Source organism: Gorilla gorilla, chromosome 8 (assembly GCF_029281585.2).
Source record: "Gorilla gorilla gorilla isolate KB3781 chromosome 8, NHGRI_mGorGor1-v2.1_pri, whole genome shotgun sequence".
Lineage (NCBI taxonomy): Eukaryota > Metazoa > Chordata > Mammalia > Primates > Hominidae > Gorilla > Gorilla gorilla.
Window position 1 is genome coordinate 108,479,844 of NC_073232.2, and position 13,350 is coordinate 108,493,193.

The 13,350-nt window shown below is 43.1% G+C and overlaps 1 protein-coding gene across 2 annotated transcripts in view; it reads right to left on the reverse strand.

The window, feature by feature from the left end:
• Window positions 1–13,350, reverse strand: part of BLNK (B cell linker) — an 81,789-nt gene that overhangs the window by 21,316 nt on the left and 47,123 nt on the right. Inside the window, exons 6-8 of one of the 2 annotated variants that reach the window (XM_004049850.4) lie at window positions 12,859–13,022; window positions 5,672–5,753; window positions 4,352–4,420 (exon numbers count right to left, since the gene is read on the reverse strand). In XM_004049850.4, coding sequence (XP_004049898.3) covers window positions 4,352–4,420; window positions 5,672–5,753; window positions 12,859–13,022 — 315 coding nt within the window. The remainder of the gene's footprint in view (window positions 1–4,351; window positions 4,421–5,671; window positions 5,754–12,858; window positions 13,023–13,350) is intronic. The other variant, XM_004049851.3, reaches the window with a different exon arrangement.

Sequence of the window (13,350 nt, forward strand, 5' to 3'; positions counted from 1 at the left end):
ACTAAGTAGCTCCTGAGTAGCTGGGACTACAGGCATGCACCACCACACCTGGCTAATTTTTTGTCGAGATGAGATTTTGCCATGTTGCCCAGGTTGGACTTGAACTCCTGGACTCAATCCATCCACCTGCCTTGGTCTCCCAAAGTGCTGGGATTACAGGCATGAGCCACGGTGCCTGGCCTATAATTCCTAATGGATTTACAGGGCATACTCTGTAAGTACAGGCTGGACCTGCTGCCCTCAGTCTGTACTTTAAGAAAGTTTATGAGATAGAGCACAGATAAGCACGCATTGAAATAATAATCCATTACCAAGGATTATCGAGGACTTGGTACATGTAAAGCACATGAAGGCGCGTGTTAGGGGCTGAGGAAGAGGTGAAGAAGCAGACATAGGCCTCTGCCCTCTCAGAATTTATAACAGGGAAGATACGTGCACCCCCATATCATTTCATCCAAACACAAACAAGAAAAAGAAAAGGCCTCAAAAAGTATTGAAATAGAGTTCAGGAAGTTCCTTCCCATGTATGTCACTGGAGAGAGGCCCCAGGCTTCCACTCAGAGCCCACTGACTCTTTTCCTAAACCCTCAAGGATGGGAGCAACAGCAAAGAGTGGGTGGTGTGGATTGTACCTGGAAGCCTTCCCCAGTACCCTGGGAAGCAATGCCTCCTCCATGACAGCTGTCTTCCACGGTACCTGAACTGGGTCTGATTTTTTGAAACATTTTGGAAAAGAGATTGCATTTGGAATGTTTACATTTCATGTGACAACATGAAAACAATAAACTGAAATGTCACCTGAATGTGTAGTAGGAGTCTCACTGTGTCTAAGTAACTGGTGTATCAAATTGAATACTTAAGACTGACACTGTTAAAGTACCCTTGACTACCATAGAATTTGATGGAAGATCTCAGGGAAGTGGAACAAAATCTTGTCTGAAAAATAAGGAAGTAGAAAGAAGGTCTAAGTCTGAATTTCATCCCAGGGGTTTTCCCTCTTCTGAAATGTTAAGGGCTCCTTTGGCCACTATATTATCTTTGTCAGACCTTCCTCCTGGCTTTTCTACTATGCTTCCTTTTCTTGCATATCTCAGAATAGTCTGCCAAAACCTTCCTTTTCCTTTCCTTCCCTATAAATAACTTCTGACAATCAGAGGACAGCATGATTGTCATGGTGGAACACTGTCATGGAGGACACTGGTGGGAAGCCTATGGTATTGCCTCAGGAAGACAGAGTTCTAGGGAAGGATGGAGCATGACTTTTCTATTTCATGGGCCAGTGACCCATGAAACAATATTGTTCCCTGATAATATCTGCCAGAATGGTCATGGATCAAGGCAGGTTGAACAAGGGATTCTGAATAATAACAATAATAATAACAAAGCACTAGCATTTTATGAGTGCAAGTCATCTATATTGAGTCACTTAATTCTCATGATATCTACTCATGATACCCCTAGGCATAGGTGCCATTTTTTCAGAGGAAGAAACTAAGAAACAGAGATGACTTCACTTGTTCAAAGTCCAGCACCTAGCAAATGTCAGAGCCAGGATCTAAACCTCTGGCTTTGGAGTCAGCTAAATCCATTCTACTGGCTTCTCAAGCACAACGGGGAGGGCAGGGGCTGTCACTGCACCAGATTTACTGTATCACCCTCGGCAGGCACCTTACTGGCTATCAAAGGACCAAGAGCAATATTGACCAGAGGAAATGGACGTGGTGTGGTGCTTTGACAGAAACACCAAGTAGGCACCTGATGGACACTTTTGTGATGCCCACTGGGGGACTATCTGAAGCCTTTAAAGGGGAATGGATGGTTATTCAAAGACACAGGCTAGTAGTCTGATCATTTCTTTTGTAAAAATAATCTCTGAAGGTTTCACTGTTTGCACACTCGGAAGCTCACTCGGGCTGTTTAGGCTTGTCCCTTCAAAACTATTTCACTTCTTCCCCCCTCCTGTAGGTACTCCCACCTGTATGTGATAATCACATAACCAGGAAATTATTTTCTTGTTTAGATTTGCTTTCTTCATCTGATGACTCTAGTATTAAAATACAGCTATACCAGGTTAATAGCAAACTTATGAGTAATAAATCCAGCTGGCTAATGCCCTGTTGGTGATTCTTTAAATATTTAATACAACCAGTGTTTGAGGACTCATTCACCCTCTCAACCAACTGACCCCTCCACAGTCTCGGCACCTCCCCTGAGCCAGATCCTGGGGTAGGCCCTGGAAACAGCTGTGAGCAAAGAAAGACAGAAATCTCAGGGCATGTGCAGGGCACTAGAGGGATCTGTCCCAGCGTGGGGCCAGGTAAAGCCTCCTGAGCAATGACATTGAAGGCAAGGTCTCCAAGGAGCTTGCAATGTACTTAGGAAGCGATTAGACTGAGACACAAAGTAATTAGGGAATAAGTATGGGCTAAGTGTAAGGGGGAAGAGACTTCCTGCAAAGGAGAGCTCTCTGAGGGCTACAGAAACCAGAGGAGTCTTCCTGGAGGTGGAGGCCTCAAGCTGGGCCTTGAAGGATGGGTAGGATTAGGTGTCCTAAAAGTGAGAACACAAAGACCAAGAAGCAAGACCCGTGACATACAGGCTGATTGGAGTACTGGGTGTGTTTTAGGAAGAGGAGGTGCTTGTAAGGCAGTGTGTTTTAGGAAGAGGAGGTCCTTGTAAGGCAAGTAGAGCTTTGTAAGAGGTAAACACCAGATGTTAGTAATCTATTTCTCTAAAGGAGGGTTGAGGTCTTCATTTATTTATTTGCTAAAGGTTTTCTATTCCAGTAACAACAGCCCTCATCCTGAGTTATCGGGAGTTAGGAGTCTCCATTTCTGCTGGGGCCTAAGCAACCTGATCACGATGTTTTAGATTGGCATGTTTGACCTTTGTCTCTCCAGAGGGTAAGATGAGCTGGCTAAGATGGCTCTGAGCTCCACTCCCCACTTATAAAGCGCTTGTGGGTTCTGAGGAGAGGTTAAGTAAAACCAGAACTTGTGAAGAAAGTGACTAATTTCACAAGACATGAGTCCAGGAAAAGATTTTTAAAATACTCGACTCTTCTTTCATTTTGTATGAAGGAGCCTGTCTCTGGAAGCAGAGCTCAGCCTCTCAATGACTTGTGTTCAGCTCTGTGAGAGAAGAGAGTGTGTGTGTATGAATGTGTGTGTGTGTGTGTGTGTGTGCACGCGCGCATATGTGTGCCTAGGGGAGAGGGACGAGGGGAGAGAGGGAGAGGAAATGCCCGTGAGAATGCTGGAGAGCAGGCTCCTACACCTCTCTGTGCTGTTAATGGGGGTCATGGGCACCCCTCAGTGTCTTGGGCTCAGCCTTGGGGGTTGCCAAAACCTATAGGAGCAACCAGGAACATTCATGGTTTGGGGGTAGGGGTGACATGGCAAAAACTAGCTTTGTGGTGAGATGAAACTGGTAACATCTGGAGGAGTTCAGCGGCTCAGTCCTTGTCACTGAGGAGAGAGCCAAGAGGCAGGGGTGTGGCTGCTGGACAAGAAGGTGCAAGGTGGCTGAGTAACGAAAGCCCAGACTAGGGTGGTCACAGCTAAAATGGAACAGCAAATTCAGGAGAAAAAAAAGCAGGATTTGGAGCATGTGGCCTGGAGGCTCTACACATTGAGAAACAGGGGTGCCCGCAGGGGAGGGAGGAGTGAGTTTAGAGTCCTGCGTGGGAGCATCAAGGTGTTCAGAAGGGAAGTCAGGTCGGGGTTGGACGCCAGGGAGTTACCAGTGTAGACTTGAGACATGAAGCCAGATTAATTGATGAACCCTACAGAAATGAAAAATCATTCTCTCTCCTCAGCACTTAGTGTGTACCAGGCACTCATTAAGAGTTTCGCATTCACATTTGCAGAATTCTCCTGTCACAGAGTAGGGGCTATGAGCACCATTTACAGACAAGAAAATCTGATGCTTGGAGAGGTGAAGTACAAGCCCAAGGTGGCATAGCTGGTAACGGGGCACACTGGGGTTCCAACCGAGGTCTGTCTGGCTCAAAACCAAGCTTGTAACCATCATGATGTTCTGAAAGAACTGTGGGTTGAGGGCTGAGGGCTAAACTCTGGGACCCCCTCAGTCAAGGAAGGGGACACAGAGAAGCCAGCAAGGTGTCCAGGAAGGTAGGGTGAAAACCGGAACTTGTCTAGCAGATGCCAAAAGGCCTGGGGAAATGGCCACTTCCACACATGTGCCACCAGACAGTGCATGAGGATGAGGACTGGCCTTCTGTTCCCATTATTAAGACATTTGGAAATACAAGTGATTACTCTTCATAGTTGATCTGTTTTTCTTATTTGAAATAGACATAAAACCAAACCAAATCACACATACACTTTACCTGAAGCTGTTCCTGGAGGAGAAGCGGGCGTTGAGGAATTTGGCTTGGTTGATCTATTCACTATGGGAGCTTAAACACAGAAATGTATATATATATATACATAAAACCATTACAGATACATGCCATTGAGGAAAATTCACACTCAGGGAAAAATGATGACCAGACCAGAGAATTTGCAAAGAATGGGAGACACACTTATTAGACACACAAACCAATAAAAGAAGTCTTCTTAGAAGAAACATCTTTAGAATGGGAATATCAATGACAGATTCATAATTTGATATATTATTATTTGATTATTTGATGATAGAGATCTTGTTAAAGTGAATAATGGCTTCGAATTTCATTTGCCAAGTGGGAGGTCTAAGAGATAAAGGAGTTTTATTGTTTTTGTTTTTCATCAAGAGTGTATTGAACCCTTTACTGGAGGGGCCCAATTAATAGCTCCACCTCCCCTACCAGATGCAATACACACCATTGCTCTGGGATTTCATGGGTTTTTTTCTTTTCTTTTTTGTTTTTTTAAAGAGGGGTTGGTAAGGAGGGAATGTGTATTTGTTGTTTTGTGGTAATGGGTGGCTTGGGAATTCAGGTGGGGCTTGAAGCTGTTGGTGATAGGTACGGAGTACGGGAGAGGGTTGCTACATGATGGCGGACTGAAACCTGAATATGGCTACCATGGAGTTGAGAGTAGTAGATGAGTAATGTTACCTGAAGAGGTATCACTTGTACTGGATCATATTCTCCATAGTGACTATATTCAGAGTAAACATACCCTGTTTCCATGCCTAATCTTATGTAGCACTGGCTTTTTAAGGTAATTCATTCGTCATAGCATTTGTTGTTCTGTGAAGGGTTTACGGATGAAATGTTTCATAGGCCTATCATACTACTAAATTTAAAGAACCAGGACTCAGGGCATATTTCACTCTTTCATTTTTTCACTCCTCTGCAGAAACTGTTCTTGGTGCAATGTTTACAAGGCCAACATGGTGGCTTGCGACATTGTATTAGGTTTTATGAGAAATCCATTTGAAGCGAGGGCAGCTGAAGAGAACTACCCAGGTGCTTTCATAATGTGAGATGGGAAGATTAAAGCATGGAAGAGGAAGGGGAAGGCAGGGAAGGGCTATGATACACAGAGATGGGTTGTCACTGATGCTGTCTGCCCAACCAGCCAAAGAAGCACACACTGTGGCCCAGGGGAGAAAGTCCTGGGCACTGTCATTTCTGAGCCTCTTAGTGCTTACTACCAAATACTCTTGTACATCCTGATCAACTGCTAAAAATTTTCAGGTGCTTAAGGCGACAAACTCTTACCTTTTTCAGGTGGAGGTGAACTGCTTTCTGTGGGATGAATATAGTTTTCATCATTATCTTCCACGGGGACCACATAATCAGCCTAACAGAAATATAAAACTGAATGAGAAGAATGCTGTACATTCATAGTTGGCTGTATGGGAGGGAGTGATTTTTTTAAAAAGCATTATTGAGATGCAATTCACATACCATAAAATTCTACTATGTAAATTGTACAATTTGGTGAGTTTTAGACTATTCACAGACATATACAACCATCACCACAATCTAATTTTAGGACATTTTTATGACCCCAAAAAGAAACCTTGCACCCATTAGTCACTCCCCATCCACCGCTCCCTTGACCTAGTCGACCACAAATCTACTTTCTTTCTCTATAGATTTTGCCCATTCTGGACATTGAATATGCACGGAATCACACAATCTGTAGTCTTTTGAGACTTCTTTCACTTAGTATAATGTTTTCAAGGTTTTCCTGTGGTATAGTATGTATCACAACTCCAGTCTTTTTATGGCCAAATAATAGTCTATTTTATGAGTATGCCACATTTGTTTATCCATTCATCAGCTGATGGACATTTGAGTTTTTTTCCACTTTTTGGCTGTAATGAATAATGGTGTCATGACTATTCATGTACAAGTTTTTGTGTAGACATGCATTTCTCTTGGGAATATCCTAGACGTGAAATTGTTGAGTCATATGGTAGCTCTAAGTTTAACAGTCAGCGAAACTGCCAAACTGTTTTCCAAAGAGGTTGCACCATTTTTCATTCCTGCCAGCAATGTATGAGGGCTCCAGTTTTTCCATATCCTCACCAACACTTGTTATCATCCTTTTTATTACAGCCATCCTTGTGTGTGCAAAATGATATTTCATTATAGTTTTGATTTGCATTTCCCTGAAGACTAATGATGTTGAGTATCTTTTTATATACTTATTGTCAATTTTTGAATATTCCTTGGAGACATGTCTATTCAAATCTTTGCCCATTTTTCATTGGGTTGTTTATCTTTTTATTGAGTTATAAGAGTTATCTATATATTCCAGTTATAAGTTCTTCATCAGATATACAATTTATAAAACTTTTCTTCCATTCTGTAGGTTGCTTTTTTACTTTCTTATTGGTATCATTGGTGGCACAAAATGTTTAAATTTTGAAGTCTGTTTTATTTATTCTTTTATTGCTTGTACTTTTGATGTCATATCCAAGAAACCATTGCCTAACCCAAAGCCATAAAGACTCATATCTGTGTTTTCCTCTAAGAGTTTTATAGTTTTAGCTCTTACAGTTAGGTCTATGCTACATTTTCAGTTAATTTTTGTGTATGGTGCGAGATTAGAAGTCCAGTTTCATTCTTTTGCCTGTGGATACATCTAGCACCATTTACCTAGCACTATTTGTTTTAAAAAAGTATTTCTCTATTGAATTGTCTTAGCACTTTTGTTAATAATTAAATGACAATAAATGCAGGGAGGGAGAGATTTTATATTGACAAGACACAAATGAGGTAACCAGATCTCCAAACTGGTTTTTACCACCTGCCCTGGTGGGCAGCCAAGAAGGGTACTAGGAGAAACAAAAACAAAAATTTATTGCCAGGTGTTCTTCTAAGTACTTTACATGTTTTTTTTCTCATTGAATCCTTCTAACAACACAATAAGAGAGATATCACCATTGGCTCCATTTCCAGATGAAGAAACTGAGGCACAGAAAAATTAAGTAGTTTGCTCAAGTTGTCAAGTTTAAAAGTGGTAGACCCAGAAGGGCACAGTGGCTCGTGCCTGTAATCCCAGAACTTTGGGAGGCTGAGGCAGGTGGATAGATAAGAGTCCAGGAGTTCAAAACCAGCCTGGGCAACATGGTGAAACCCTGTCTCTACAAAAAATATAGAAAAATTAGCCAAATATATTGGTATGCACCTGTAGTCCCAGCTACTCCAGAGGCTGAGATGGGAAGGTTGCTTGAGCCCAGGAAGCTGAGGCTGCAGTGAGTTGTGATTGCGCTTGGCAACAGAATGAGACCTTGTCTCCAAAAAAAAAAAAAAAAAAAAAAAAGTGGTAGATCCAGGATTTGAACTCAAGCAGTTCAATAATTTAGCACCCATACTTTTATCCACCACATTCTAGTACCTTCCATCCTCCCCCTCCTCTTTCTGTCTTATCTACCCTCTCTTTATTTAATTGCTATTTCTTATCTCTTTCTTTACCTCTGAAGCTGGCAGAGAGGCACCAGGGAGTTCTACTCACACATCTCAATCTGCAGTTATATTTAGAGATGATCTGGCTGAGGGAGATGAGTCTTTGGAATCATACAGACCTGGGAGGAAATCTGTGCTTGGGTCTTTTCTAGATGTATGACCTGTGGGGGAGTTAATTGCTGAATCATCGGAAGTTCTCCTGGATTCTGCCATTCAGAGGTGGGCACTTGCTCCTCTGTGGCACAGGGAACCTGGTCCTCATCTCTGCTTCGTCTCTGGCCCCACAGTGTCAAACTATGAACTCCTGAAGGACAGGGCCTTCTCCTTCTCTGTGTTTGTGTTTCCAGTGCCTGGCCAGTCAAGTGTCTCACTGAATTGAATTGAAATTGCCTAACCCAATAGCCAAGGCTGGGATGGGCTGACTTAGCAGCTTTGAATAATGGGATGTTGAGTGGCTGCGGTATCCCTGCAGGACCTTTTTGGTTCTATGGGTTCACCTTTTTGGATTCATTAGTAGCCAGAGTGACATGCTTTATAAGAACCCAACTTCTCTTCTAGGCGTTAGTTCCTATAAAAGGAGAGGCTGAGCCCCCAGGAGGCATGCCACCCTCTTAAACCCTGTAGTCAACAAAATCCTTAAATATCTTATGTCTGAACACAGAATATTGGTATTGACACTTGGCAATGATGCCTGAATGGACATAGGGAAATTGGAAGCTCCAGGCCCTAACCCAGTCCTACTTGACCACTTCAAAATTTATTCTTTCCTCTGTATTCTTAATTTTGTACTTGTTTTGTTCAGCAGTGCTTGATTACAGAAAATGTTTTTATCTGCAGTGTTTAGAATCTGAGCTGTTTAGAGTCATGATGATATAGGAGTTAAGAAAAAATTACTTAGACAGATAGTGAGGGTAAGATGTCCTTGGTAAGGTTTTCCTTTTAATAAAAAGCAGCCCCCAAATCATTTTCTTTTCTAACAAAGAGCAGCCTGTAAAATCAAGCTGCTGATATAGAGAAGCAAGCTGGAAGCTTGCATGGGTGAATGCTGCCAGTTGTGCCAATAGGAAAATGCTACCTGTGACTAGGCATGATCAAAATGGTGGCTCTGTCTTCCCCTCTCTTTGCCAGCCACCTGTACAGTAAGGAGCAGACAAGATGGCACTGGCCAAGTAGAAAACCCATTTGTATAATAAGATTAGGGTGGGGTGACCAGCCTCTTCTGCACCATGTAAATGTCACTCCTGATCAAACCAATCTGTGGACCCTATATAAATCAGATATCACCTCCTGAAGCCTGCCTCTAAAATCTGCTGTGGTCCACCTCAGGCTTGGTTTTCCCTTCAGATTCCACTGTCTTGCAAGAGAGAGAGAGATGCTCTCCTCTCTCCTTTCTTCTGTCTATTAAACTTTCTGCTCCTTAACCCACCCACACGTGTCCATGTCATTAATCTTGTCAGTGCGAGACGACGAACCCCAGGTATTTACCCCAGACAACGATGCCACTTCAGTGATATTTCTGGAATGGAGACATTTGTATTCCCAAAGAAGAATGATAGGAAAAAAGACTCGATCCAGTCTCAACAAATGCTGTTTGTAGTGTCTGCCCAACTTTCTCATCTTTATAGGGTTTTAGGAGAAGGAATGTAAAATGTATATTCCCAGCACTGCAATTCAATGCTTTAACGTTGTTATTGCTGAAATAAGTAAATGACCAAGAACCATCACATTTTATATCCTTTATTAGGACATAATGTGGTCTTATTGACCACTTTGACATTGCTGCAGTGTTTTAATATCAACCCCCTTATTTCATGAGCAAAACACAAAAACTTGACTTTAGTGAATCAGTGATTGGTCTTTTGAAGCCAGGTAGATTATTATACCACCATGACCTACAGGTATTAGAAATCCTTCTTCAATTATTACAACGACATGATTCACAATTAAAAATAGATTAAAAATCATCTTAGATCAACTCCAATGTTTAGATGTTTCAGTATTAATAAGACACTTATCATAAGTGTTTACATGTTTGCCTCCCCCTAGGACTACAGATTTGAAAAATAGGAGTAGCGTGAATTTATCTTATTTTCACTTTCCCATCAGCTCATACCCTATTACTTAGCAGGAGTCATTTTGATTAGCTATTAAATGCCCACATGAGCTGCATCCTCATTACCACTCATATAAGCACTTAAAAGCTTTCCATACATTATTTTATTGAATTCTTATAAAAATACCCTCTAAATATATTCCCTCTGTGGCCTTGGACAGGTTTTTTAGCCCCTTTACACCTTTGTTTCCTCATCTGTAAAGTGGGGCTGATGATAGACTTCATAGGGTTAGTGTGAGGATTTAATGAGATAATGCATACAAAGTGCTCAGAACACCAGTGGATACACAACATTCACCAAGTGTTAGCCTCTCTCATTATAGCACAGATGCTCCTTCCTCCTAAATGTCTTTGCCCCACCTCCAGCTCTCTGTTTAGCCTGTATCTCTGTATTTTGCCTATAACCTGTAGAGCAGGGTTAAACACTTTTATTTATGCTTGTACTTGACTTCTTCTTTTCCCAACTAATGGTTCAGCCATATCTTAATGTTGGCTTCTGTTTGTTTGTTTATTTGTTTTTACACCTCTTTCTTATATTGGCTCTCTATCTGCCCATTCCAGAACGCCCCCGCCTTCATACTTCTCTTTTTCCCACTGGTGCAGACTTGCCTGAGCCACCTCCATAAGGCTGCTATTAGCAAACCTCTGCCCTGCCTCCCTGGGGTCCATTCTCAGTTATTTACAGAAATGAAGAGCCTTACATAACCCACAGTATTCATTTGCATTCTATATCTGAATTTGTGTCTTCATGTGGAATTGCCAAATGCTGAAATAATTTACAGTGAGACCCTAACAGCTGGTCTCCCCATCCTGTCCCCTCCCCTGCTCAGCTTCTCTTTGCCACCCTATTCCCACCCTTGAAAGGACAACATCGCCTCTCAGATGGGTAGGTAATAGTAAGAAGGAGTGTGTGCAGGGTGAGGGTGTGTACATGCACTGTATGCATTGTGGGAGCTATGACAAATCAAAAAAGAGACCAGGATTCACAGCTGAGAGAGAGGGGGATGCCCTGGGGCCCAGTTGCTTTGAGGCCATGGCTGGCCTGGTATTGCTAGATCTTCAGTTTTCAGAAGAAACTAGAAAACTGGATTTTGTCAAGGCTCTAGAATATGGTAGAAAGGAATCCGACATATATTAAACCCCTCTGTGTGTGAGGCACTGTATTTAGTGCTGTACATATGTTCTTTTATTAAATTCTCAAAATAACAGAGATGAAAAACAGACTCATAGAAGTTGTCTAACTTGCCCCAAATCATACACCTAGAAGGGCCAAAGCAGGAATTTGGGCCTAGATGCTGCATCTATTTTTATTTAAAAGTCCATCTTTTCCATCTCCTGCTGGGCTGCAAATTTTATAAAGGCGGAATGAAGGTCATTTCACAACATGTGTGTAAGCCATAAGTTTTATCCTGTACAGGCAAGTTATTTCTTAGAGAAGCTGCAGGCTGGTCTCTGTCCTTATTTAAAATGCAGGGACCTCTGGGAGCCATAAAACATTAGGCTTTATCAGTTACTACAACAGCTTGGATGAGTTTACCTATTCATTTTCAAATAGGAGCTATTTCATAGGGAAAACGACACAAAGGGCTAGGTGCTGAGACAGGGAAGATTGAGGAGGTAAACCCAGAGTTGGATGCTGGGCCATCTGAAAAGGTGGGTCTCTGGACACCTGGTGGGGCAGGGCAGCTGTGGGGAGGGAGGAAGTGAGAAGCAAGAGCTGTCAAAGGGAAGTGAGGGATTAGCTCCTCCACAGGTTGTGCGGGGTACCTTACAGACTAGCTATCTCCATTGTACATCCTGGCCCATGTCACCCTCTGCATCTGAGAAGAGGGAAGTGGAGGAGCAGAGAGAAAAGAAGGTGGAGGAAAGAAAGCAAGGTGGCGACAGTGTTACAGTGGGTATAATAGCTAGTCAGGCATGAGCAGGGCAGGAGAGGGCTCCCCTGCCCCAGGAATGTCAGGAGACCATCAGGTGATTGTCAGGTGGCTGTTAATTGTCTCTCTAAAATAATAGTTGGTTACAGCCAGCGCCAGGGAAAGGCAGTCTCCCAACAGATAGAAAAAACCTGAAACTGGTGATGAGCAGTTTCCCGATAAGATCTCAGGAGTTGGGCAAGTGGGCTCAAGCATGCGCATTAAGAGGCAAAATGGCAGCGTTTAACTGGTACTTGACCTTCTAGAAACATTCAGCTGGTAAGGCAAGAATGCTTCAAGGGATCGTGCATACAACTCCGGTAAGCACACTGCGCATGCTCACCTCCCAAATGCTAGCAGGGCACTGCACAAGCGGACAGCCCACACAAAGGAAGAATCAGGGGAGAAGGGACACAAGACCCCGGAAGTGCGCCAGTGTATAAAACCCCAACTCAAAGGTCAAACAGCGCACTGGATCTCTCAAGTCGTCCGCTTGGCCCTCTTCTAAGTGTACTTGACTTCTTTTCATTCCTGCTCTGAAACTTGCCTTGGTCTCTCCTTCTGCCTTACGCCCAGGAGGCAAGAATTGAGGTTGCTGCAGACCCATATGGATTTGCCGTCAGTAACAACAGGACAGAGAAGCAAAGGAGAATAAAGAGAGAGGAAGAACATCTTAGGAAGGAAAGAAGAGATTCACAGGAAACACCAGGGAAGAAGCAGGGGATAATATGAGGGGCACAGACTCAGTATTGATATTTTACCATACACCTCTAGTAAACTGACATATTTACAATAAGCCATTTTGGAGAAAACCAAGTCCCTTTGGTATAATAGTGGAGAGTTAGAGGGGGCAGTCAATAGCAAGTTGTAAAGAAGGAGGACAGCCAGCGGGCAGGCTGTCCTGGTCGCTTGCCCCACTCCCCTCTGTGTCCTGGGAAGCCTTTGGCACAGATTTACTTTACCTCATCCTCAAGGAGGCCTTTGGGTTTGGGTGGGACTTGAGGTTTCTGCAAAGCAGTCAGGGCCGGCAGGGTGGAGGTGAGCCTTGCTTTCTCTGAAGGCCAGCTGGGCTTACTGGGAAGTGTCTTGCTGAAGGGTGGGGAATGCCTCTGGCTTGATCGATTGTCTTGAAAGGAACAAACAAAAAAACATAACATAAAAGAGGCTCTGGATCATTTCCTGGGTGGAAGCCATTGAGATCCAGAAAGTATAAAACCACGGGTGTCTATGTAGCCACAAATGATCCACGGGGCATTCCTTGAAAGAGTAAAGTGAAATGTTAGGCCCAAAATTTCAACTGCTTATTGACTTAAACGACAAAAACTGGAAGAATGTCCTCATTAAAAACATCCTTCCGGGGCAGTGATGGACACCCAGAGGTTCAGGAGAACCAACAACCCAACACTTGGCCACACAGAGGGGATGGAAGCAGCACTGGAGGGCACAGGGTGGGG